This window comes from Notothenia rossii (genome assembly GCF_949606895.1).
Source record: "Notothenia rossii genome assembly, chromosome: 2".
Taxonomy (NCBI): domain Eukaryota; kingdom Metazoa; phylum Chordata; class Actinopteri; order Perciformes; family Nototheniidae; genus Notothenia; species Notothenia rossii.
Window position 1 is genome coordinate 36057912 of NC_136904.1, and position 23898 is coordinate 36081809.

Consider the following 23898-nt stretch of genomic DNA (forward strand, 5'->3'; position numbering starts at 1 on the left):
CACCTAAGAATGCTTTCAGAAGAGAATAACAGTTGCGTAAACAAACATTTAAAGAGCTCTGAAGGGGTGTGAATATTTGGTAGTTATGATCATGACCAAAGTAAGAGACTTTCTGAACTGTAAGGACATCAGAGCAACATTTTTAATGGGATTATAAACAAATAAAAAGGGAGGAGGGGGGCTAAAGGATGCCATGTTTAAGAAAGCATGCAACCTAAATCAAAATCCTTTTTATGCCTGTAATTAATTGGAAACTACAGAGTAAGGATTTCTTTATTTTTTGTGATTTGCTTGAGGTTAAAAGACCCTGCAGATAACTTAACCATTTTTCTCTTAATGGTTCCTTAATGGTGAAACCAGGGACATTTAATAAACAAAAGCTTTTAAGTGTCTACTTCGGAAATATGACAAGCAGCCCCACAGCATTCAACAGTTGATAGTCATAGTTCGTTCTACTATTTCAATTGACTTCATTTCAAATAGAGAAACCCAATTCCCCCAGGATAACAATTCTGATCTTGACTGATTTATTCTGATGCTAGTAGTCTGGTAATATAGTTATTGGTTTGGAAACAGCGAACATCCATTGGCAAAACCCAAATAGTCAATTTGCGAGAGACAAATCGTTTGCTAGTCCCCAGAATGACTTCAATATGCTTTACCCTCCAATAACCCTCACTCTTACACAGATGTTTTAAAAGGTTCCACATAGAGAATACAGTAAGGGTGATTCATGTTGTCATGTACTTCTTCCTTTCCCCGGGCCTGTTGCTGCAGCAGTCAGATCAATGTCCTTGTGCTTCTTTAAAGCTGAGCCAAGACACAAACCTTCTTAAATTAGCTTTTCATGCTCGATGGAAGCAATAAGACTGTGCATTCCAACTGAGAGCGCCTCCCTCTTATTTTACAGATTAATAAGCTAGCAGAGGAGAGATGGAGACAACTTAATAACAGAGCACTGCCTCGCTAGTCTTCAGCCATTGTAGGGTGGCTCCTCCCTTTATAAACGTCTTCTTTCCCTGGCTAAAGGGCACTGCAGCAGCCTTTCTTCAGACAGCGATCCTGCCTACAGTATCACCTCCATTCGGGTGACAATGTTCCTCATAACAACAAAATAGTTTTGAATTCGTACAAGCCTAAATTATAGCCTATCATAGCAGCGTAGCCATGGCCCGTTCAGAGCTGTAATTATACTCCTCAAACTGCCAAGTCATAATTCTATCAAGACTCGTCAGAGCTTCCTGAAACCTCAGAGGGGTTGGGGAACCAGTTCATGCCCTGGGTGCTTCTCTGGAGGTCAGCCACATGACAGGAAGCCAGAGAAACATTGAGAGCATTCACTCCCCGTCACGGAGCGCGAGCCAAAGGGTGAAGGCTGGCACGTACTCTGAAAATGGGGCTTTGTTTTGAACCACTGAATCCATTTTTTGTTGAACAGTGCGTGCATTTCATGTTAAGGTCCTTAGGGAAATCTCTGCAACAGGATATCAACGTCTCATTTTGTGTAAACCATAAAACTGGTTATTTGTGGGCTGTAGTGATGGGGTGATTTGCAGGTAAAATGTTAAAGGCTAGTGAGAGAAAGTGTACATGTCACGGTTTATTATCCATTTTCCTATCTTTCTTTCCCTATTATTTAGAATAGGTGCTCTCTGTTAACAGGTTCAGTTAATGGTGCCCTATTATGCTAATGTTAAGGTTCATGTTTGTATTGTGTGCCTTTACTGTTCACATGTTTACAGTGTTGCATAGTGAAGTCAGAAGTAAACAAAGGAGTGGAGTGGAGGCGTTTCAGTCAGGGGGGCAGTGTGGGAGGAAACTACCTCTGGAGGGAACTTTGGGATTTGAACCTTTGCAGTCCATTAACATGTACAAAACGCATATAAACACATTACAGGAATAGGAAAACCCAAAAAGCAAAGATAGGGCCCCTTGTAATGACTCCGACCCCTTCCTACCTGCGGCTTTCTGAAAGGAAGAGATGGCCTCCTCCAGGCCTACTATCGTCTGTCGGTCGCTGCGGGTACCGATCTGAGAGTAGAGGGCGGCCATGTTGAAGAGGATGCTGGCCTTCTCCAGGGACAGGTTCTGCTGGCACACCGGCACTCCTGTGAAGGAGTCGTACCTGAAGGAAAAAGGCATATATTTCAATTTTGTAAAGCAGGAATCAAGATAATGAAATTGATGTTAATTTGAAGACATAAGTATAAAAAAATAAACAGCTACTTAAAAATACCAACTAAGATATTGGGAACTCCCTGGAGGAACGAAACAGGTTTATATAGCAGGAATAAAATCCTGTTGGCCACAATGTCTTGTAAAATCATCTAAAGGCTCTGAGGTTAAGCCTTTAAGCTAATCTTCCCCTCTTCTTTATCTCTGCTGCATGAATGAACGAAGAGCCTGAAGTCAGTAGGGGGTCAGATACTCTTCAGACAGCGCTGGACGTCATCAAATATCCTCCAAATGAGGATCATGAAAACTGCTTGATAAGATTTGTTACTAATCTGATAACCTTAAAAGCATTATTTAAATTCTTCTGTTCAGTATAAAGATTTAAACCATGAGAAAACAAAGGTGAGGGTTTTGTTATTATTTGCCAATTGCAAATTCCTCTCTTTAACAGCGTTTCCCTTCTGCTTGCAACACATTCAGTAAGAAGACATCATCAAATCAGAAAGATGGGATGAACCCAGTCTCCTCTGGGTCACCGCACAGTGTGGTGTCTCTTGGCAGAGATCTACTAGTTGATCCGTGGATTTACGGAAGTAACTTGACTTAGTCTTTGCTGTTTAAGCTCAAAGGCTCTAGGAAACCCTGGTGTAGGGGCTCAGAGCTGCTACAGTAGGTTAAAGAGCAGGACGGCTGTTTTCATCTATTGTCTTCGTACCAGGTGAAGAAGATGCCAGTCTGGCGGCTTGGGGAGAAGAAGCGGCTCTCCATCAGAGGCAGGTGACTTGAGTATTTTGCCATCAGTTCCACCCCGGCCTCGTCTCGACTTGGCGTTCTGCAAGCCTAGGACAGAGAAAGGTCTCTTATACAGTCTGTAACAATGAAACACTTATTCACAGAGCTGTTGTTTGAGGGGAACTTATTTAAAGATGAGTTTCATCGTTCAGTAATGATCACTTATTTGATCACATGTTATCTAGCAATGATAGCTTTGCTCTTATCCACTGATGGTTTTCTTAAAATGTGATGATTTAACATGGACATGGTACGTTAACAAATAAGCTAGCTAAGAGGCTTCTTCATCTTTAATCTAATGTTAGAAAGTCTTTCTCAGAAATCCCAGAGATCAATATCGTAAAAAACTAGATGTCCACCTCACATTTGTTTGCTGGATCTTCTGAGGCAAAGCCAACAAAAAGCTAAATGGGATTTTTCCATTGGGTTTTGGAATATTGCAGACAATAAGTTCTGTGGCAAACACATGTTCAATTACACATTTGGTTCAGCAGGATCATTTCCATATATTAACAAATGCTTATTCATAGCTCAACGCTTCAGCTATGAATAAGCAGTTGTTAATATGTGGAGATTATCCAAGCATCCAGCAGAAGTTAAAAGCTAACGTATGGTTATAGAATAATAGAGAAATGATAAACACATAACATCAGATCAGACGGTATGGGGGCGCTACCTGTCGCAGGTCCATCAGTTCAGCAATCTCATCTTCAAAACATTTCCCATCTTCACTGTAGTGCTCCAAGATGAAGTCCTGTCAGAACACAAACAAGCTTAGCATCTCCATTCAACTTGTTATGGCCAGTTTTGGGGGAAGTGCTCTTGAGCTCAATAGTTGGACACTTTAACATGGTGAGAGCTACCATTTTATCAGAGGTAGAAGTCAGACTGTTGCGTGATTAAAGTCAATAAGTAGAGCAGCATTAACATGTTCAGAAAGTCACAAAGCCTGCCCATAAACCTGAACAGGATGCACATTTACAATCAAGACATTTATGAGAGTGCTTCCCCGCCATGGGACATACCTTTATGAGAACTCTTTTAGTCTTAATAACCGCTGACTCACTTAGGTAACCAAGACAGATCTTTTTATAGTCGGATAATTAAATTGAATATATTCAAAGCATAAGTACAGGGCGCAGACAGTGTGACCCAAATACTTCAATTTATAGTATTGAAATCCTTATTGAAAACACTGCCTAACAACATGTTGCATGCAAATGAGCAGTTTGTATGATCTTATCTGCATAAATTGGTTTTATTGACAAGTTAGTTTGTTATGTTAGATACCCTTAAAAGATGATACAACACAGTTTAGCAGCATTATTCTGTCTCTCTTTACTCCAAAAGTCATTGAAATGATCATGAAATGCCTGCATTAGACACAAGTATGAATGTTAACTATTTATATTTATTTTTACTGTAATGAAAGGGTGCTTATTCTGTACCTTGAAGAAAGTGGAGAAGTCGATGTCTTTCGTCTCCTTCAGGCCTAGAGCAATGAGGGGGATGTTGGCGGTTTCCCTGTAAACAGAAAGATAAAAATACAGAGTTATCTAATGCTCGATTTAAAACTGTGCTTAGTGTTACCTTATTTATTATTGCCAAGATAAGGAAGTTGCTAATTTAAACTTGAACAATCACAAATACAGACAATTATATTAAATGCTGGCAACAAAGACAATAACTGCTGACAACACATGATACAGCAGGACTAGAAATACAAAGGACAGTATTTATCTTAAAGTGAGTATAATGTATGCCAAACTGAAAGCATTCATAGGTTAGCATTGAAGAAAAGCAGACTCTAAGGTGTGGTACGAGATATGAAACAAGAAACTCCCTTTGACAACATACCAAGCATCGTTAGGAAAGTCACGCCAGACTAGAAGTTCAAACTTCTTCTGTTGGGTTTATATCCCAGGAAGCAGGAAGATAGTACAAATAAGCTCACTGTCTCATTGGTTAGGACGGATGTTATCAAGTCTTACATTGGAAAGGTTATCTTGCACACTAAAGCATGGTCCGGATCTATTTGAGAATATATGGACGCCTTTTTATTAATGATGTTAAACTTTGAAGTGAACCATTAAATGGACGACTCATTTCAGCAACAATGCAATGACCAAGCTTATGGACTTTTATATATTTTTTTATAACAATGTTATATTTGGAATCCTTAACAATTAATATAAACCACTGTGTGCTGTATTTTTTTTAAACGTTATTTACTTTACTAAGCTTTTTATCTTTTATTTGAACGTGTTTTATTTTAATATATTTTTGTATTTATTTTCTGTAACTTTTTACTTTATGTGTAATATCAAAATGACTAGGCTGTTTTGTCTGTTGTCAAACATGGAAATACAGATGTTTAAATAAATAACAATAGTATGTTCAATGCCAAGATTACCATTTGGTTTACAGACAAACGCCTGTTTAACTTTATTTCAATTTGTATTTATTTATTTGTTAACTTGTTTTTTATGTTTTTGGTTGTCTTTTATTTTAATGTAATATATAAATAACAACAATATGTACAGTGCAAGGATCACACCAGCAGCAGCTTTGTTACCTGAGAAAGTTTACACTTAAGTTAAATCTTCATAGAGGGGGAAGACCAGATTAGACAGATGGTGCTGTAGGAGGATTTCAAAAGGTGAATGGGGCCCCCATGTCTCCGAGTAGCGTTAAGCCTCACATCTCTCCGTTTATAAATCATTGGCCCTGCTTTTCTAACGCATACAACTCTTTCCTCTCTTCTTCGCCAGAGCAGGCTGTTAACCTTCCATTACTTGAAGCCACTAAAAAGTCAACAGAGGCTGCCATAAAACAGCGGGTTCACCTTCCCCTTCTGATCTCAGCTGTAATGCTTTCTGGTCGTATGAAGCCTGAGGTCTTTGCTGCTGACAGATGGAAAGCAAGTTCAGCTCGTTATCAGAGCCGAGGAAATATAACCTGCTGCTTATCAGGCTGAGTCTGAAAAAACACAAATCTCTCCCCCTACTTGAAGCAGGAAAATGAGGTGTTACAAAATAAACTGCTTTTTTAAAAAACCAGCATCTGGATTCGCGAGGCATTTTGTTACTCGAAACCGACTTCCAATGAGGGCAGGAAGCACGTCCAGCACCATGATGTAGTTTGACCCAAACTGTTGTAATCAGGGTTCTTCCTATCAAAACATTTTGTACAGCCTTTTCCATTGCACAATATGTCAAAACTGCAAGGTTGAAAAAACTAATCCTCACACTCATTCATCACTTGATGATAAGGAGGCATTCCACTGGCATACTGGCTCTGTGAATCACTCAAACCCTCATTCATCAGTAACAGAGCCAGATAGAGGCTGCAGTGCAATCCATTAGTACTTGGAGATCACTGCGGGCTTACAGTATACAGTCAGCATATACATATTGTAAACATCATTTTGTTTTGTTACACATTAAACTGATATATTTAGGCCTATAGCTATCCATTCTGAAAACCTGGGCTCTTTGACTCAGTAGACACCGGTAGAAAAGGTTACATCGTTTGGGAGGTGTGCTTATTTGATTTATTGCTTATATTAACATAAGAAAATATGTATACACTTAATATGTCTGCCAACTAAATATTGAGCTCAAGCCAAGACACTGTTAGCTTAGCTTAGCATGAAAACTGGAAGCAGTGGGGCAAAACGATACGTTTTGGTTAGCAACACATACCTGTAGCATGATTGCATTCATTCAAGTGTACTAATTTAAGAAGAAGATTATTTGTATGATTTAAATCCAGCTAAACATTAAATGTGTGATCATTTCACACCATTCCCCCCTTGTTACTAGATGAGGCAACCAGTTTTAAGAGCAGAGAGTTTCGTCTCTCCAACGTAATCTCAGTTGATAGACAACGGCAAAGGATTCTTTCCACGCTATCTCAGCAGTGTAGCAGTGAATGCAGCGTCCTGTGGTGCTGATATCTTTATCTTTTCTTGTGTCATCACTTTGGCTCTTCAGATAGTCTCTAAGTCATCTCAGTTAGCTGTCCAAGCCCTGAACATTACAAAGATGAATTGAACAAACACAAATCCTAGTACAAGTAGTAAACATGTAGGTACTATGAGTGACACTTAAGGAATGTCTCATACAGTGTTAGTGATAAGATGTCCAGAATACAGTGAGTTACTGCTATTTTTCTAATGGGGTGGTTCAAGGAGGTCACTAACATTATGTACAGCATGTACTGCACCAGTAATATATGTACTTTCTGTTATGCATTACCCCATGCCTAAACCAGCTGAATCTGGTTTGAGTGAGAAATAACCACAGAGGAAGGCGGTGAGAAAAGGGTAGAAAGGCAAGGAGAAGTTTTTTGTTTCCGTGCTTGACACTGATAGGTTGTATTTCAGGCTGGTAGGAGGAGGCTAACTCTCCATTGTGGCGTCATCCCACTGAAAAATACTTTCTCAAAATATCCAATATTCCTGTGTTACCTGTACACCAGTATGTATGACCTTTTTGTCAATTTGGTGGTGTGAACACTCATTTTCGGACACACAATGTTGGAGAGATGACGGTAGTTTCCCAGAATGCCTATTGTCTCTGGAGGGAGCAGGTGTTTCTCTGAGAGCCTGGCAAGAAGGCTGAGTGTTCCCACACTTGAGACTCTCTCATCCCATGTGACGGAGAACAATCAGGCCTAATGATTGTACCAAGCTGTAGCTGTTGAATGTGAAAGATTTTAATGTATTTTTTTTAACTAATAGTCTATTCTATGGGGTGTTGTGCAATGAAATAAAAGGAGGTTGTTTTGTCAGGACTAAATACATTTAGACAGACATATTTTGGTGTCTAATTGTTGACTGATAATAGTTTTCTGTTTTATTTAAGTGAATGTTGTTTTTTTATTACCATTAATGGTATTGTTTGTATTTAAAATAATACCATATAATGGACTCAGGGAGAAGCAAATGGGGTGTGCCAATGAAAGTGAGTGTTTTAACAAGAAACCCCTAACTAGGTCTGGACCTCATTAGAATTCCCTAATAAATGTTTTTGGAATGAAAAATCACTCACAAAAAAATGCAAGTTTTCTTTCAATGACCCTCTAACAGGTTACCACAGTTACCACCATACAACACCCCATCTCTCACAATCCTCAACCATCTCCCTACCTTCCTCTTCACTTTGTTGGGATTTGTTGCCATGGGCAACCTGGCATCCTCTACCGAAGTGTGTGTGTGTGTGTGTGTGTGTGTGTGTGTGTGTGTGTGTGTGTGTGTGTGTGTGTGTGTGTGTGTGTGTGTGTGTGTGTGTGTGTGTGTGTGTGTGTGTGTGTGTGTGTGTGTGTGTGTGTGTGTGTGTGTGTGTGTGTGTGTGTGTGTGTGTGTGTGTGTGTGTGTGTGTGTGTGTGTGTGTGTGTGTGTGTGTGTGTGTGTGTGTGTGTGTGTGTGTGTGTGTGTGTGTGTGTGTGTGTTGGCAGATGGTTCATTGAGGTCTTAAGTGTTTTTATTAAAAAGCCTCCTGTCCGCAGACATGATTCAATCATAGCTTTGTTAAATCAGCAAGAATAACACTATCTTATATATTTTTTAAAGGGTCTTATCAAAGGGTTACGTTTAATACTTGATTGGTCAATTACGATATTGGGCAGTTATTTATGCATTTAATCTTAGTTGGTTTGTGTCTTTTTAGTAAGTAACCGTGTAATAAGAAGGATAATATAAAGTGAGTTTTTTGACATTATGTTTGTTTATATGAAAAGAAGCCGATACCATATTTGATCACCTTTAATGATTATGCTTCACACTAAAACATTTGATATGTAGCGAATGGAAAACTTGTATTTGGCCTAGAGTTTATCATGTTGTTGTTTCTCAAATCGAGACAAAGCCGCTGAAGTGCTAGCTTTCTGTCAACTGAGTGCTTTTATTTTCAAAGCACCAAAGTGAGCTTTAAAGCTCAGTGTCAGTCAGTGGGTTGGACCTTACTTACAGCAAAGACAGGCGCTAATCTTCAGATATCTTTCTACACTTCGATAGACCTGTAGATTTACATGCATCCTGATGATGTACATGCTGCATTTTCATCCACGCCCCATAAACTTGGCTTGCCTTTGAAGAGGAAAACACCAGAGCCTCACACACACCTGATCATCAGACCCACTGAGAGCAGCTTTGAACTCTATGTTAATCTTAGTTTGCATACAAGTTCAGTTCCTAGCTTCCTTGTTGCTTTGTGCATTGTCTCACAGAAACCAGCTGGTTCAGTTCCCCAACAACAAACTCTTCCACTTTGTCTTGGTGTTGTTCTTTGTCACGCTCTTCCTCCATACGCCCGTTTTGTCTCCTCCTCTGTCATCAAGCCTCTTTCATCTTTAAGAATGCATGATGACTTAACCACATAGCATCAGAGCCAGATCACTCTCTTGTTGGCTGCCAATCAAAACTGTGTCTGTGTTTTTAATCTAAACCTCAGAGGTTTGAGGTTTAGATTTCCAGATTAAGGACTTTGCATGACTTGAACAGTCCTTTTTTTTGCGAGTTTAGTCAATTAAAATCAGCTCAAGATTCAGGCCAGGGTCGTTTGTTTGTAAACTGGAAAGCACTGACTGCATTTTAACACGCAATTTCTTCCATAGCCTCATTAAAGGCAGTTGGCATGAAAGTTAACATTTAATTAATCGGAAAAAATGTAAGTAATTACATTCTTATGCCTGCGGATGCATTGCTACTGACAACAAAAGCGCAGCATTTGAGTTGATGAGGAAAGTTTGAACCAACGGTGCCAAATAGCTGTGTGGGTAACAAACAAACCTGCACAATGAGTTGCAGCCTCAAGAGAGCTTTTCTTATGGTTGCTTTAAAACTCCATTTCATCAATTCCCTAATGAGAGCTTGTTTGGCACATGTATAAACTTCTGTGCTGCTACGCCTATACATGTACAACTTTTATTAATATTGCTAACAAAGTAGTTCATCTATAGAGAGGAGCAGGAATGACCTTACAACCGGAAATGAGCATTTTCTTTCCTTGTCAGTGTTTTTTTTTTAATTACTTTTTCTTGAAGGCCCAAAATAAAGTCTGTGGTAAAGACAAGCTTATGAGATTTTCCAGTTTTGTTCTATGACATAAAATATTTCAATAAACACGGTGAATGTCTGATGCATTTATGTGTTTTAAAAAAGGTGATTGGTAACAAGTGGCTAAATGAGACTGCTTCAGCACGCCAAACTAATTAGCCTTTAGCTTAGCGGTGGTGATGCTTTTTCACTTCTGGTGATCGCATTTAGCTTTCAACTATGTGTGTGTGTTTGCTACAGATCTATTGTATTGCAATATTCCAAAATCCGATGTAAAAGCCCCATTGTCTTTTATCAAGGGAGCTCTTGTGATGCTACCTTTCTATTCTACTGCACTGGTGGAGGCATTAGTAGAATCAGTAGTAATTGGACTTACTGGGTGTTCTGGTAGACCTCCACCGAGCTGTTGAGTCCTTCCAGCTGTCCCATCAGCAGCTGCAGGTTGGAGTTGACGTAGCTCAGCTCCAACAGAACCATCTCTTTGACCTTGTTGTTAGATGTAGCCCTGCACAAGGGAGAGATTTGAGGAAAACAGAATATGAAAAATTGGGATAAAAAAATTGGTTATGAAACTTAAAATAAAGAGCAGAAGTGATCCGCCTTATTTTATCCGCTTTGACATATCCAAAAGTTTCCTGCAGCTGATTATTAAAACATTGTGCTCCCCATGGTATTCCTAACCACAGATGTGCGTCACTTTGCCCAGCTGTGAACTTGATTTACTCCCCAGCACACTACAGCTCCATCAAGAAGTGTGACTCACAGTTGCAATCCATGTGTAGTTCATCAGCTTATTACCATGGTGAAATCAAGAGAACTGTGACATTGAGTTTCAAAAGACTCATGCAAACGCACCACTTCAAAAATATATGTTATATAAGTTATTGAAAAGTGTGTGTGTGTGTGTGTGTGTGTGTGTGTGTGTGTGTGTGTGTGTGTGTGTGTGTGTGTGTGTGTGTGTGTGTGTGTGTGTGTGTGTGTGTGTGTGTGTGTGTGTGTGTGTGTGTGTGTGACAATGGGAAATGGCTCACTGCACAACAGAGATAAGATTGTGTGTGTTGTCAAGTGACAGGTTTATGTGAATCATAGCATTGAGAGAAAAAGGGAATGGATCGTTTGTAAAGGTGATTTTATAATGCATTGTCAGTTTGTGACATGCATCCATGGTGATACAAGCAAACACACACACAGCTGAGCTCAGTGCTCTCACGGTATCCTTATCTCTGTTTCCCAGGGAATCCTAACCCAATCTCTGGTGTGTCTAATGGGAGACATTAGCTAAATATATGTGCACGCAAAAAACCTAAACTCCTGTCCGGAGATGTGTCACTGTCACTGTCACCTGATCTTTCTTTCTACCCTGTCATTACACAGGAAGTGACTCTTAACAACAAAGGTGAGATGTGAAGAAGCCACCGGCAGGCTGAAGTCAAGTTCATATTTAAAATGGAGTTTAAAGGGCAGAAATGAGATGACATGGTTTAACCAAGAGTCTTTGAAGGCTAAATTAAAATTAATAATCTTTTATTTTTCATTGTCAGGGTGACAACTTCATCAAATGTGGAAAAGGGGACTTTGGGGTTTCACTGTTTGCAGCCGTTTACATGGACAAAAACCTTTAAAGAAAACACACTGCAGGAAAGGGAAACCCAGGAAAAAAGCCTTATGGGGCCCATTAACAAAATATTAGTAATTATTCTGTGTAATGAAGCATGTCTTAACACTTTTCAGGAGTCTATGGAAACTCTCGTACTATCCAACAGTTTGATCTTCAAAACTGGTGCTCCGCTCTTTGGTCTTGATTAATGCTCTTAATTACTGCCTGTAGTTCTTCTCTCCATAAAACTCTTATGTTATGATCATAATGGCATCACTTCCTGTTGGCGCGCTGAAGGGCTTTTGAGGAGGCCTGGCCTGAGGAATCCATCATGATGGAGGAGGTGGATGTGCTGTGGTTTGGCCAGTTTGCCAGCCCAGAGGCTGTTATTAATATCTCATTTAATATCTAATATCATCCCACAGAGCGTGGGAATGGGACAGTAAACCAGCAAATGTGGTATTAACCAAAGTTCCCTCATCCTCTTTTCTGGAAAAGCATTTTTTCTGGCAGATTGATAGTAAGTTGTATTTTTCCTCGACGCCTAAAATATCTGATAGTAATACGCGTTGACCAAGATTATTACTCTTTATTATTTAAAGCTTTAAAGGGCACTCTCCCTATTTTACACATTACGTTGAGTTTACTCCTGGAGAGGTTTGCTAGGCAGCCTGGGGGACAGAGTTGTATACTGTCTTCTGTAGCTTTCTAAAGTTTAAAAAAACACCTAAACCAATAACCAGTGAACATCTGTTGGGTTACAAAACAGGAGACAGCTTGACAGTAATTGGGACTAAAAGTGAGAAAATCCTGGCCACTGTTTTTGTTAAATAGAAGTGCAACACTAAAATCAGATAAAGGTGGTATATGTCATTTATTTCAGAAACACTTGTTGTTATATTCCATGGAATGCTCTTAACATCCCGATAGATATGAATATCTTAAGTGCTTTGACAATAAATACAATAAAAAACGTCATCTGTGGAAGCCGTAGTACTGTAAAAATCATTTTAGCCGGGCCGACTAAAATAACTGGATGGCCTACCTGCCTGTCAGCCTTCCATCTGTGCACAAACTTATCTCGTGCCCTTATTGGTCATGTGTGCGTTCGTGTGTGTTTGAGGAGGGGCTCTGTAAGGAAGTGGCAGATTTTTTCCGGCTGTGTATTTTTAAATGCTAGCGCACTCGAGCTGGTTTTCCAAAATGACCTACCCCACCTTTAAGTACTCTTTTAAAGGACTGCATACGGGTGTTTACTTTGCATTTCTGTTGTTGTAAACCTGTCAGTGTTTTTCTCTCTTCCATTATCACTTTTAAGAGAAGCGAGGAAAGATAAGAGGCGAATAGAAGAGAAGAGAAATGGAAAGAAATAGAAGAGAAGGGAAGAACTTGTTTGACCAAAGTGACTCCACCTGTTGCTGATAGAAGGAGGAATGCAGAACAAGAGGAAACGAGAAAAAAGGTTGACGATAACAATGAGGAGTTAGGTTACATGGGCCATAAATACAAACTCTTTAATACGACCTATTTACGCTGCTATTTTTGTAATATACTTGGCACAACCTCCATGAAAAAGGTTCTGGAATATTTGGATAATTGTCGATGTGAATCTGTTTTTGACATGGCAACACAGGTGGATGTCCAAACAGGTGAGATCGCCATGACAACCAGATGGAAGATCACGGATATAAACTGCAGTCTGGCATATGATTTAAAAATAAAGCTAGGAGCATACCTGGTACTCAAAAATGCACCCAGTCTGTTATCTGGGCTGCAGCTGGGCTGGAGGATACTTGCACAAACACACACTCACAAAAATACACACACACACAGTCCATTTGCCCCTGGCCTTGGCTGGGCAGACCATGTGAAGTACTGGAGGAATGTGGGGGCTTCTGAAGCTGACAGTAGGCTTAGACAGGCCTAATGGACACATACACACAGACACAAAGAGACACAGACACACACACACAGAAACACACACACAGACACACACACACACACATACATCCTCCCTCACCAGACTTACACAAACGGAAAGAGAGCTGAATCTACAGTCCAAGCAGGAGAGTGTAAGGCTCATTGCACTGCGGTACCTTTTGTTTTTCAGACTAAAGCCTCAGTGAAGGCACAAGACACCTTTTTTCAATAGCAGCCCCTTTAGAAAATAACGGTTTTCTGTTTTGCTTTTTTCTGTGTTATATAGGTTTTTGTGCATGTAGATGGTTTGCAAAGGCTCTATGCTGTTATCACATATTCTGGGAGTTATTTTTTATTTAATGAATTTGCAATTCAGGTGCAATGCATTGTTTACATGCTGCTGTGAATAAAATAATCCAAATAGAACATATAATCTAATCTTACAAAAAAATGTAAAACCCACAGCTATCGGATACGCCTGGCAACAGCACACATTAGCACACATCTTTTTGTACCTCCAAGAACGATCTCCTGAAATATGATAGCCTTACATAACACCAAAACAAATGTGTGATGATAACCAACATGTCAGCTCTTCAGAGGAAACCAAAACCTTGGTCTACAATTGCACACTGGGGAAAAAAACTGCACGTGTCTAAATATGACACTAACAGGAGAAAGTATTTATGAGAATCACCTCTGTTCTGTAAAGTTCATCTGAAGTATTTGCCTGAAGAGTGAGAATAACAAGAACCGTAAAAGAGGTACACGCTGCACTGTTGGTCAAGAGCAACTGGGCAAACATGCACATTACTTTTGACTGGTGGAGCAGAGCTAAGGGTTAAGGTTTACAATGATACTAACCAGTGTACTAACCTTTAGGCAAGGTTGTATGTTAATATATAGAAAACATCATTGAGCAAAATAGCTTTTTCTTTTAGAAGCCCCCGAGCCAAAATAAAAAGTGTGAAGTTTCATGGTGTATGAGAGAGGACAGTAAACGTCCTAATTTCTCTCTGTTGCATTGTACCTGCTGAGTAATCTGATCTCAAATCAGTCCTTCTATCCTGCAGGAACAGGTTTTTCAGCAGGAAGGAGAAATGTCTCTGTTATTTTATAATCTTATGGAAGGGACATGCATTTGGTCTGAGACCAGTGCACTGCCGTTACAATAAGCACCATGTCACAAACCATGCTCAGAAAGATGTTAACAAACATAACCCACTAAGTTCACCATCACCTTTGTGAAGATAATCAATAATATGTTGATGAATACTTTTACAAAACTGTATTTATGTTGATACATGTTAAATGTTATAGTGCAACATTGTTCACAATATTGTTATGCTATTTCATTTACATGTAATTGGACATTTAACATTAAGATCAATTGTTTACATAAATATATTTATTTAAATTTATCACAAATCCTTATTTTAACTTCTTATGTTTGTATACATATTTTTATCGGAAATGTATTTCATTCTGAAATGTAATCAAACTCAAAACAAAACCCAAATTCTCCAGGAATAAATCAAGTATTTTGATTTCCTAAACCACAGATCTGTGTTTTCATGGTTCATGGACTGCTCTTCTTTGAGGTGTTGCCTAATGCCGTCTGTCGTTTGAAGTATCTTAAGAATTCATGACAGAACAATGAAGGACACCAAACCAATGCGTCCCAACATCAACAGACCCACTGAAGTTTACTAGAGGTCACAAATACCTTGATTACATAACTGACTAGCAATGCGTTTAAATAAATAACAACGGATGAATGGCGTGAGAGATAAGCAGACACAGATACGTGCATGTATTATCTGTCATCATTTGAGGTCTTACTTCAGCAGGTTCTCGGCTCCAGCCCTCATCCTCATCTGTTTGATGATCTGCTGGTTCACAGTCGCTCGTCTGTTCTGCAGTTTGCTCCGTCCGGTTGCTGCAAACGGGTTGCAACCCTGAGGCAAGGAGAAGAGGGAACACAGGTCAGCAGGAGATCAAATCCTGGGTGAATACGTTTTCAAAAACATGGGCATCGGAAAAAATGTGCAAACTGCAAGAAGCAGTAGGACCAATTGCAACCATCATTTGGTTAATAACATAACATAAATCAAATCACTCAAACTCAGTATGTATCTTTATTTGTATATTCCAAGTCTCTCCCAAATGTGTATTTTCTTTGTCAAAGGTGGGGTAGGTAATTTTGGAGAAACCAGCTCGAGTGTGAGGAAAAAATCTGCCACTTCCTTACAGAGCCCCTCCTCCAACACACGAACGCGCACATGACCAATGAGAGCACGAGATAAGTTTGTGCACAGATGGAAGGCTGACAGGCAGGTCGGCCATCCAGTTATTTTAGCCGGGCCGGCTCAGATGATTGGTCGTGCTTTTTACAGTACTATTGCTTCCACAGATGAAAAACATTTTATGTTTTTTTGGTCAAAGCACTTATTATATTATATTCATTGCTATCGGGATGTTAAGAGTATTCCATTGAATATAACAAAAAGTATATCTCTAGCCGGTTTCTCAAACTTACCTACCCCACCTTTAAATGATTGTAGAGGTGCAAAGATTAGTCGATCCAAAAATAGTTTATTGTTATTATTTTGATAATTGATTAAACATTAGTCATATTTTTAAAACATGTCAGAAAATGCTGTTTCCAGCAAAACATGGAGTTGTCCTGCTTGTCCTGCTTTTCTCAGATGTATATACTATTAAAGTGAATATCTTTGGGTTTGTGACTGACAAAAAAAGACTTTTAAGGAAGCAGATGTGGCTCCAAGGTGTAAAATGATCATTGGTTACATCCCCAGTCCCTGTAGTCAACATGTAGAGGTGTCCTTGACCCCATATTGCTTCCCTATGTCTAGGTTATTGAAGTGTATGTAAGTCGAACCCTCGTTCAGAGAGTTTAGTCAGGGCCAAAACTGACCATCTTCACTTGTTTGTTCTAAAAATGTTAACCCAGATTCATCTATTAGCTATTTCCTCTAAATGACTAGGCAGCATTTGCGCTTGTCGTCACCATTTTAGCACATTAGGCCATTACAATTAAATGATGTCAATGTTTATTCATAAACACCAGTTGGGTGTGGGAGAAGCTGCACCTTGTTCGATCAAACACACGTGCACTCACTCTGTGTTCACGGCCTGTATGTGGCCGCACTGTGTGTCCTTGTCCCAAACACAAGTGTCCCAGCCTCACTAAGTCAACAGGCTGACACTCACCAGCAAAGATAAAGTGGCCTTAGACATTCATACGGACTGACTCACAGCAGAGGTGCGGTTTGCACTGTATTACAATGGAAACAACCAGCATGAAGCACAGAAACCTGTAAGCTTAGAATAACCAGTTAGTTTACAGTCCACAACAAATTTTCATCTAATTCATTTATCTGACTAAGTATGAGGTCAGCAGTACATGATCCAATTTGTAGATAACGTCAGAAGTCAACAAAAATGCAGGTAACAACATTCCTGTGAGCAGAGATGACACATAGCTACAACGTCAATCACATGGCAATTCCTCATATTTCTATCTCAGGGAGCAATTCACCTTTAGCCTCCTTCACTGGCAGCCAGTGTCTGCCCGAATCCGCTCCAAGACACCGATACTGGCCTCCTGGATGTAAACGGATCCGGTCCATTCTACATCCAGGACATGGTTTAATGTTACACCTCAGCACGTGCATCAGCCAATCGCTCTCTACTCCCTCAATACCAATGGGTCCCAGATACCCCTTAACAAAAACAAGCGTTGTGGAACGAGCCCCCCATTGATATTAGGCATGCAGATAGTCTACACATCTCCCGTAGCAGACTGAAAGCCCACCTGTTTCCACTGCACCTTGGCCGATAAAAAACAATTAAAGAACCTCCATGATTCTTTATTATCTACTATTTCATAGTAGAATGCCCTTATTGTATTTGTGATTTACAAAGTGTGTTCCACATAACTGAAACATCCTATACTTTCGGGGGCATAAACAGAGGGGCAACCATGGCAACCATGCTCGGGGGTCTTCTTCGCGGCTTTTGGTGTATTTTGTGGCGCCACTTACAGGCCGGCATATGTACTACAGTGTCTCCAGCGCTTTCGAGAGGTCTCATGTGAACGGAAGACTTTTTTGATATCGTATTCGGTTAGTTTGCGTTTCGTATGCGTTCCTTTGTAAATGGGGTCTTAAACTCAGCCTCTTCTCTACAACCACTCACTCGGGTGTTCCTGTGCAAACACTTCAGTGACCTGCCAGTGTAATGATTAACCATTCACACAAATGAGAGGCTTGTTAGTTTCACAATAGAGATGTATTGAGGCTGCCAGATGCAGGAGCTATTCTTAGAATCATAGTAGGGTGTGGGCTTATTGGAGTTTGTGTCACGTCATCATTACATCAGAAACCCAGGTGTATGTTTGAGTTAGAGAACAAGGGAGAGGCTAGTGGTTGATAGTAACCATAGCAGTTTGTTTCTATTTTTAATAAGTGGCACGCTATAAAACGTCCACTCATGCATTCCAAAGGGATGATCCTGGTACTACATACCAACACTATGCTGATCAGTGACCAATATAATATGTCTCATTATTCAATTTTACAGTTATACAAGTCCATAAAACTGATTGTTTGATACCACACCTCTACTTCTGGAAATCTGATGATATATATTATGACTTTTGGATTGATTTGGAAATGGTTTACATCTGTGTAATTGTGCGATATATGCACATGGCCTTAATATTGGTGTTTGTTTACATATAAACGTGACATAACCAACATTTTTGCCAACATGAAACCATGTTGTCGTTTTTGAGACTCTTTTCAATTAGAATTTTTTTTGGGACAATATGTTGTCCATTAATATCGTTTTTTGTAAGAGGACAACATCAAGCTCTACACTCAAGTGGCACATGGAATTGAATAAATAGCTCTGGCTATGCCTCCACCTTGCTCATCGAACCAATCACTACCAACTCGCAACAAACAGTAAAGCCCGTCTCTAGCATACTAAACACTTAATTACAGCAAAACACAAAGACAGTCCTGTCTGTTATCATATCCATCAAACAGCCAATCATTCTACTGTTGCATAACCGAGGCTTATTAAAGAACATGTAGAGCAATGGTTCATGGGATACTTGGATAATACAACTGGTGATTAAGATTGGCAACCGGCCAAGCAGAGGATATAGCCCACAACCACCCTTGGCAGCATTACGGATTTGTAATGATTTGTTCACCCTATAAACATACAGTGAATGTGCAAAGTATCTCAATATTCACTCTAGTCCAATAACTGAGGAGGCACTTCACCATGCTCCAAAAGGTATGCGCTATATTGATTTCAATTAAAGGAATCTCAATATTTAGTGAAATACAGTGAATTTAATGACCCAACATTTGATACTCTTAGAGCCTAGGATTCTGGGAATGATACAGGATTTGATCACAGATCACAATCAAAACTTCTTTGATTGTGTTTTTAATTGACCAATGTTCATTAAAAACATGCAATGTAAGGTTAAGTAATTCCAGTATATTTTAGGCAAGGCAAGGCAAGGCAAGTTTATTTATATAGCACTTTAACACAAGGCAATTCAAAGTACTTTACAAAAAATGAAAGACATTAAGAAAATGGCATTTAAAATCAGTCATTAAAAAGAAAAGTAAAAAAAAAAAAAAAACATTAAAAGAAAAAATACATGGATAAAAGTTACAGTGCAGTCTAAGACATGAATAGTTCAATTAAAAGCAGCGACAAAAAGAAAAGTCTTCTGCCTGGATTTAAAAGTAGTAAGAGTTGCAGAGGACCTGCAGGTTTCTGGGAGTTTGTTCCAGATATTTGGAGCATAATAACTGAACGCTGCTTCACCATGTTTAGTTCTGACTCTGGGGACAGAAAGCTGACCCGTCGCTGAAGACCTGAGAGATCTGGATGGTTCATAATTTAGCAGGAGGTCAGAAATGTATTTTTAGCGCCTTTTCAAAGAGCTCATGGCATGTTTTCAAGATTATCGGGATAATATCTTGAAAAACAATGATCTAAGCAAGGATAATCGTGACATGACATTTTCATATCCTCCCATGCCTATAGCTGTTTCTTTGTCTTTTTTCTAATACAACCCTAGAATGACTGAGTTTTTCCAAGTTTAGGGAGCTTGTCTGGTTCCTGAACCAGGACATATGTTGTCAATTTGTGTCTGTGGTCTGGCTCAAGGACGGCCTCGGGACAGATGCTATGTCAATGCTCTTGTTGGCCGAGGAGGATATGGAGCCGAATCATGCTGATTCGGCTTTTTGTTCTGCCATCTTTCCATCCTACAGTCGGACCTCAGCCTGCTGGAGATGAAACAGTGGAGGGCTGGGAAGCCAGCCCTGAACCACAACAGCTCCCTAGAGCATCAGCCCTGTAAATTATTAAACCCGTTTTCACCCAGGAGAAAGTGGGCACAGAAAATGGGAGCAAAGATCGTCTTTGGCCCCAGTTGGTTAAAATTTGACAGAAAAAGTTTCCAGATTGCAAATCTCTTTCAAATGACAAAATGCCAACTCATTGCTTTGTGATTTCAACTGACATGCAAGCCTTGTTTCTACAATGAGAGTAGACTCTAGAGCAGGGGTGGGGAACCTCCGACCTCCGTATACGGTCCACGAGACCCTTTGATACGGCCCTTGAGGTAATTTATAAACACACGCAAAACATTTTTTTTAAAGAAATCTAGACCGCAAAATAATTATACAAGTGATTGCCTGTTTTTCCTGGCCAAGGTCAGGGTCCTTGAACAAAACACGAGCCTAACGTGTCATCACGTGATATATGTCTCGTCTGACAGGGGTGCAGTTCTGACGGAGAGCACCGGAACGCCGCTCCGCCACTTCAGAAACTGCAGTACCCATAAGGAGCCGTACACATGCCGCAGTTTCTGCGTGGCTGTGTCTTTAGTTGTAAGCCCAGTGGCGATCTGTTCATCTGTCATACTGATCATACAGTCAATAACTTTGTTGTTATTAGCATCTGGCATTGAGATATTAGTCTCTGCCATCTCCCATCATGCCCTGTGGCAGTGCCCGGCCCTGGCTCCCACTGACCTGTATATAGACACAGGAAGTGCAGCACAAAGCCTAAATCCAGACAGCGTTCAGAAGGGGATTCGGGGGATTGAAAGACACAAAGGCACTGTTCAGATGCCCATCTAAACTAGCTTGTCTGTAAAAACACTCCGGTTGAGGACACTAGTACAAATACGAAGGAATGAGACATGGACCGCAGACTGGGAACTCAGTAAAAACAGATTATCACTAAACCAATGCCAAGTGCTTCTCTCATAGCCTCAAACTAGACCAACTTACAGCTCCTGAAAACGTTACAGTTGAAGGAACATGAAAACTGGTTAGAGAGGGTCCTCCTGGTCCCTTTTCAGTAAATGGTAATTACTTACATAATGATAGCTCGTCAGCCTATTTAGAAGAGGAATGAGGAGTCAACTTCAACACAAACACTGGCAGGAAAACTCTCCTCTTATCTGATCTATCAATTTAGATAACCTGGAACTTACATTTACATTTCAATCATTCAGCTGATGCTGTTATCCAGAGCACCTCCCAGGTGTGCAACTGTAAGATATGGTTAATCAATAAAAAGGTCAAAAGGGCTTTAGTGGCCTTACAGTGTTTCCTTAAACACAACAGCTGTTTGTTGTGATTGTCTAATGGCAGGAGGCTAATCTGACCTGAGTTTACCTGGCAAGCATATCAAAAGAGGCTCCTGCTAACTGTCAATCAACCTCACACCTTTGACAACCTAATTATGGGATGTTTGGTTACTGGCCTTTTCAGTTTCTGGCTATCAGTAACTGCAGGAGATATAGCTATTCTTGGACACACACACACACACACAGCTGAAGCTGACAGGGCTCAGGTTTATGCTGCTGCTGCTGAGTGACACATCAGTTGCTGGAGTATTGCGCTAAATACTCAACTACATTTCAACTTTATTTAACATTATTTTAAATTGTGTCCATTTGGTATTTCATATTTAATTTAGATTACTGATTGCATTTAATACATTGTAAAAAAATGGTTCCGGCTCTCGTCAGTTCCTAACCCAAAGTATAAAGAATGTGATAACAAAAGGTAGGATAACTTGTATAGAGCACAACGACAAGCAGAGGTGGAAGAAGTACTCTTTTACTTAAGTAAAAGTTAAATTACCAAAGTGTATGAATACTTTGTTACAAGTAGAAGTCCTGTTTTCAAACTGTTAGTGAAATAAAAGTACAAAAGTATTGTCATCTAAATATATACTTAAAGTACCAAATAGTAGTTATTGATGACGTATTCATGTGTTTATCAAGCTGGTAGTGAGTACTACATACATTTAGTGGAGTAAATGTACCCCTGAATTTACCCCTTTACCCCTGAATTGTTGTGGAGTAGAAGTAAAACATAAAATGGAAAAAGTAAAGTACAAGTAACTCAAAATTGTACTTACGTACATTAGGCCTACTTGAGTAAATGTACGTAGGCTAGTTACTGCACTGGCGACCAGTAACGTTATTAACGGCAATGAGAAAAAAACATTATATAGTTGTGTTTTGAGTGCTTTGTTAGATGCCATGTGTATGCTAGCAATGCATTGATAGTAGCTGAACATATAAAATGGTAAAGGCTCTAGTTAAGTCGAAAACATGTTAGAAACATTAAGCTAACAATAAGCGTATGGCATTATTGACATGTTTTACATTTTAAACAGTAAAATGTGCGGAGGCATCTCCATGTCAGTCAAGCCTTCATGACGTAGACGGCTATTACGCTACAAAGTGAAGTGACTCGACACAAAACTCACCTTTTTGAAGTAACTGCCGTCACCCCCGCTGTCTTTAATGCCGTTTGGTAAAAGAGTGTCCGTCATCCTGAAGATTCTCAGACTCCGACACTTTCCGAGGAAAAACAAGAAAATTAAAGTGTATTTGAAGCAGAAGGCTGTAGTTCAACAGGTGGGTATCCTCTCTCCTCCGACGTGTGTCTGCTCTCAGTCGGCTCCGCCGGCTGGAGACTTCTCCAGCAGAAACTCCGCCCAAAGGAGACAGACTGGGTGGTGCGTTCACAGCCCCAAAAACTTACCGGATAGCACCTGTGTCGTTCATGTTACCAAACGCTCTGGCAGTACGTTAGAAATAAAAAGAACCACTTTGCTTCCACTTTGTTTCTCACTAATGCACAATTAATATACATTTTACCTAGATTTCAATCTGGTTTACAGGAGCTGCACGCACCACCTGCTGAGCCGGCTAGCCCTAATACTAGTTAACAGATTGGTGTAAAGGCTACTGGATTTGTAAAAATCTGTAAGGTTATTTATAATTAAAATGGTAATTTCAAAAGTAAAAAGCAAGACAACTACCAATTCACTCAGATAAAAACGTAGATAAGGCTACAGAAAAATAATTAACTTTAACTTCGGTTCATGATAATAATATTATTAATAATAATAATAATAACATTTTTAAAATATTAATATTTTATCTTAGTTTTCATTATGTATTAGTTTCTATCCCATTTTAACAACCATTTTACCTTTGTGCTACATTTTTTTCTTTTGTTGGAAAGTTGAAATAAAGTGAATAAGTATTAGATATTTAATAAATGTCCTACACCGGTGTGGTAACTGGCAGTTGTAGCTCCCTGTTGACCTGTTGACAAAGTAATGTAGCTACTGTATCAGTGCTGTAAGTTTAAAAATAATTAAATATCAATGTCAAAAAGTAATATAATCAAGCAAATACACTGACAAGGGATTTCCCAGCAAAAGTAGCACATTACTTATTTATGATTTTTTTTTTAAATGTCTAGGTACTTTGAGTAGACGTGACAGTTATACAAAATAATGCAAATGGTTCTTCTATTTCAAACCACAAGGAAGCTCGTGGTATAGCATCAAACCTGTCTCTCCAGCTTTCTGCACTCTGACACTGCAGTACTATTCCAGGTCATTGTATTATGTAAATAAATACCATATCCATATCCTCAAAAAGATATAACTTGGCAGTAGGTGGACACCTAAGCTAACTTCAATAATAGTAAGTGCTTGTTTAGGGTATCATAGCAGTTTATGTGTTGTACATGTTAAGCCAATTGTTTTGTTTTTGTCAGAGGTGAAACAAGAGGAGCCGTCTGCTTGTGTGTGGCTGGTTTTGCCAGTTAGAAAGCAGGTTGAACTTCTGTTCGTGGAAGAAGTGCTTATTAATGTCAGGAGAGGAGAGGATTAATGATAGCAGCTAAACAGAGGTGAAGCAAGGACAATAAAGGTGTTTCAGTGGCTGTAAACTAGGCCAAAGCTATCATTGTTT

General features: G+C 39.6%; 1 protein-coding gene across 2 annotated transcripts in view; it reads right to left on the reverse strand.

Annotated features, from left to right (window-relative positions):
- The window catches only part of rhpn2 (rhophilin, Rho GTPase binding protein 2), a 35935-nt gene extending 13284 nt beyond the window's left edge, over window positions 1–22651 (reverse strand). Inside the window, exons 1-7 of one of the 2 annotated variants that reach the window (XM_079664243.1) lie at window positions 22395–22651; window positions 15387–15502; window positions 10404–10532; window positions 4416–4491; window positions 3644–3721; window positions 2891–3015; window positions 1959–2125 (exon numbers count right to left, since the gene is read on the reverse strand). In XM_079664243.1, the coding sequence (XP_079520369.1) occupies window positions 1959–2125; window positions 2891–3015; window positions 3644–3721; window positions 4416–4491; window positions 10404–10532; window positions 15387–15502; window positions 22395–22460 (757 nt within the window). In that variant the 5' untranslated portion in view covers window positions 22461–22651. The remainder of the gene's footprint in view (window positions 1–1958; window positions 2126–2890; window positions 3016–3643; window positions 3722–4415; window positions 4492–10403; window positions 10533–15386; window positions 15503–22394) is intronic. The other variant, XM_079664242.1, reaches the window with a different exon arrangement.
- Window positions 22652–23898: the final 1247 nt, after the last annotated feature.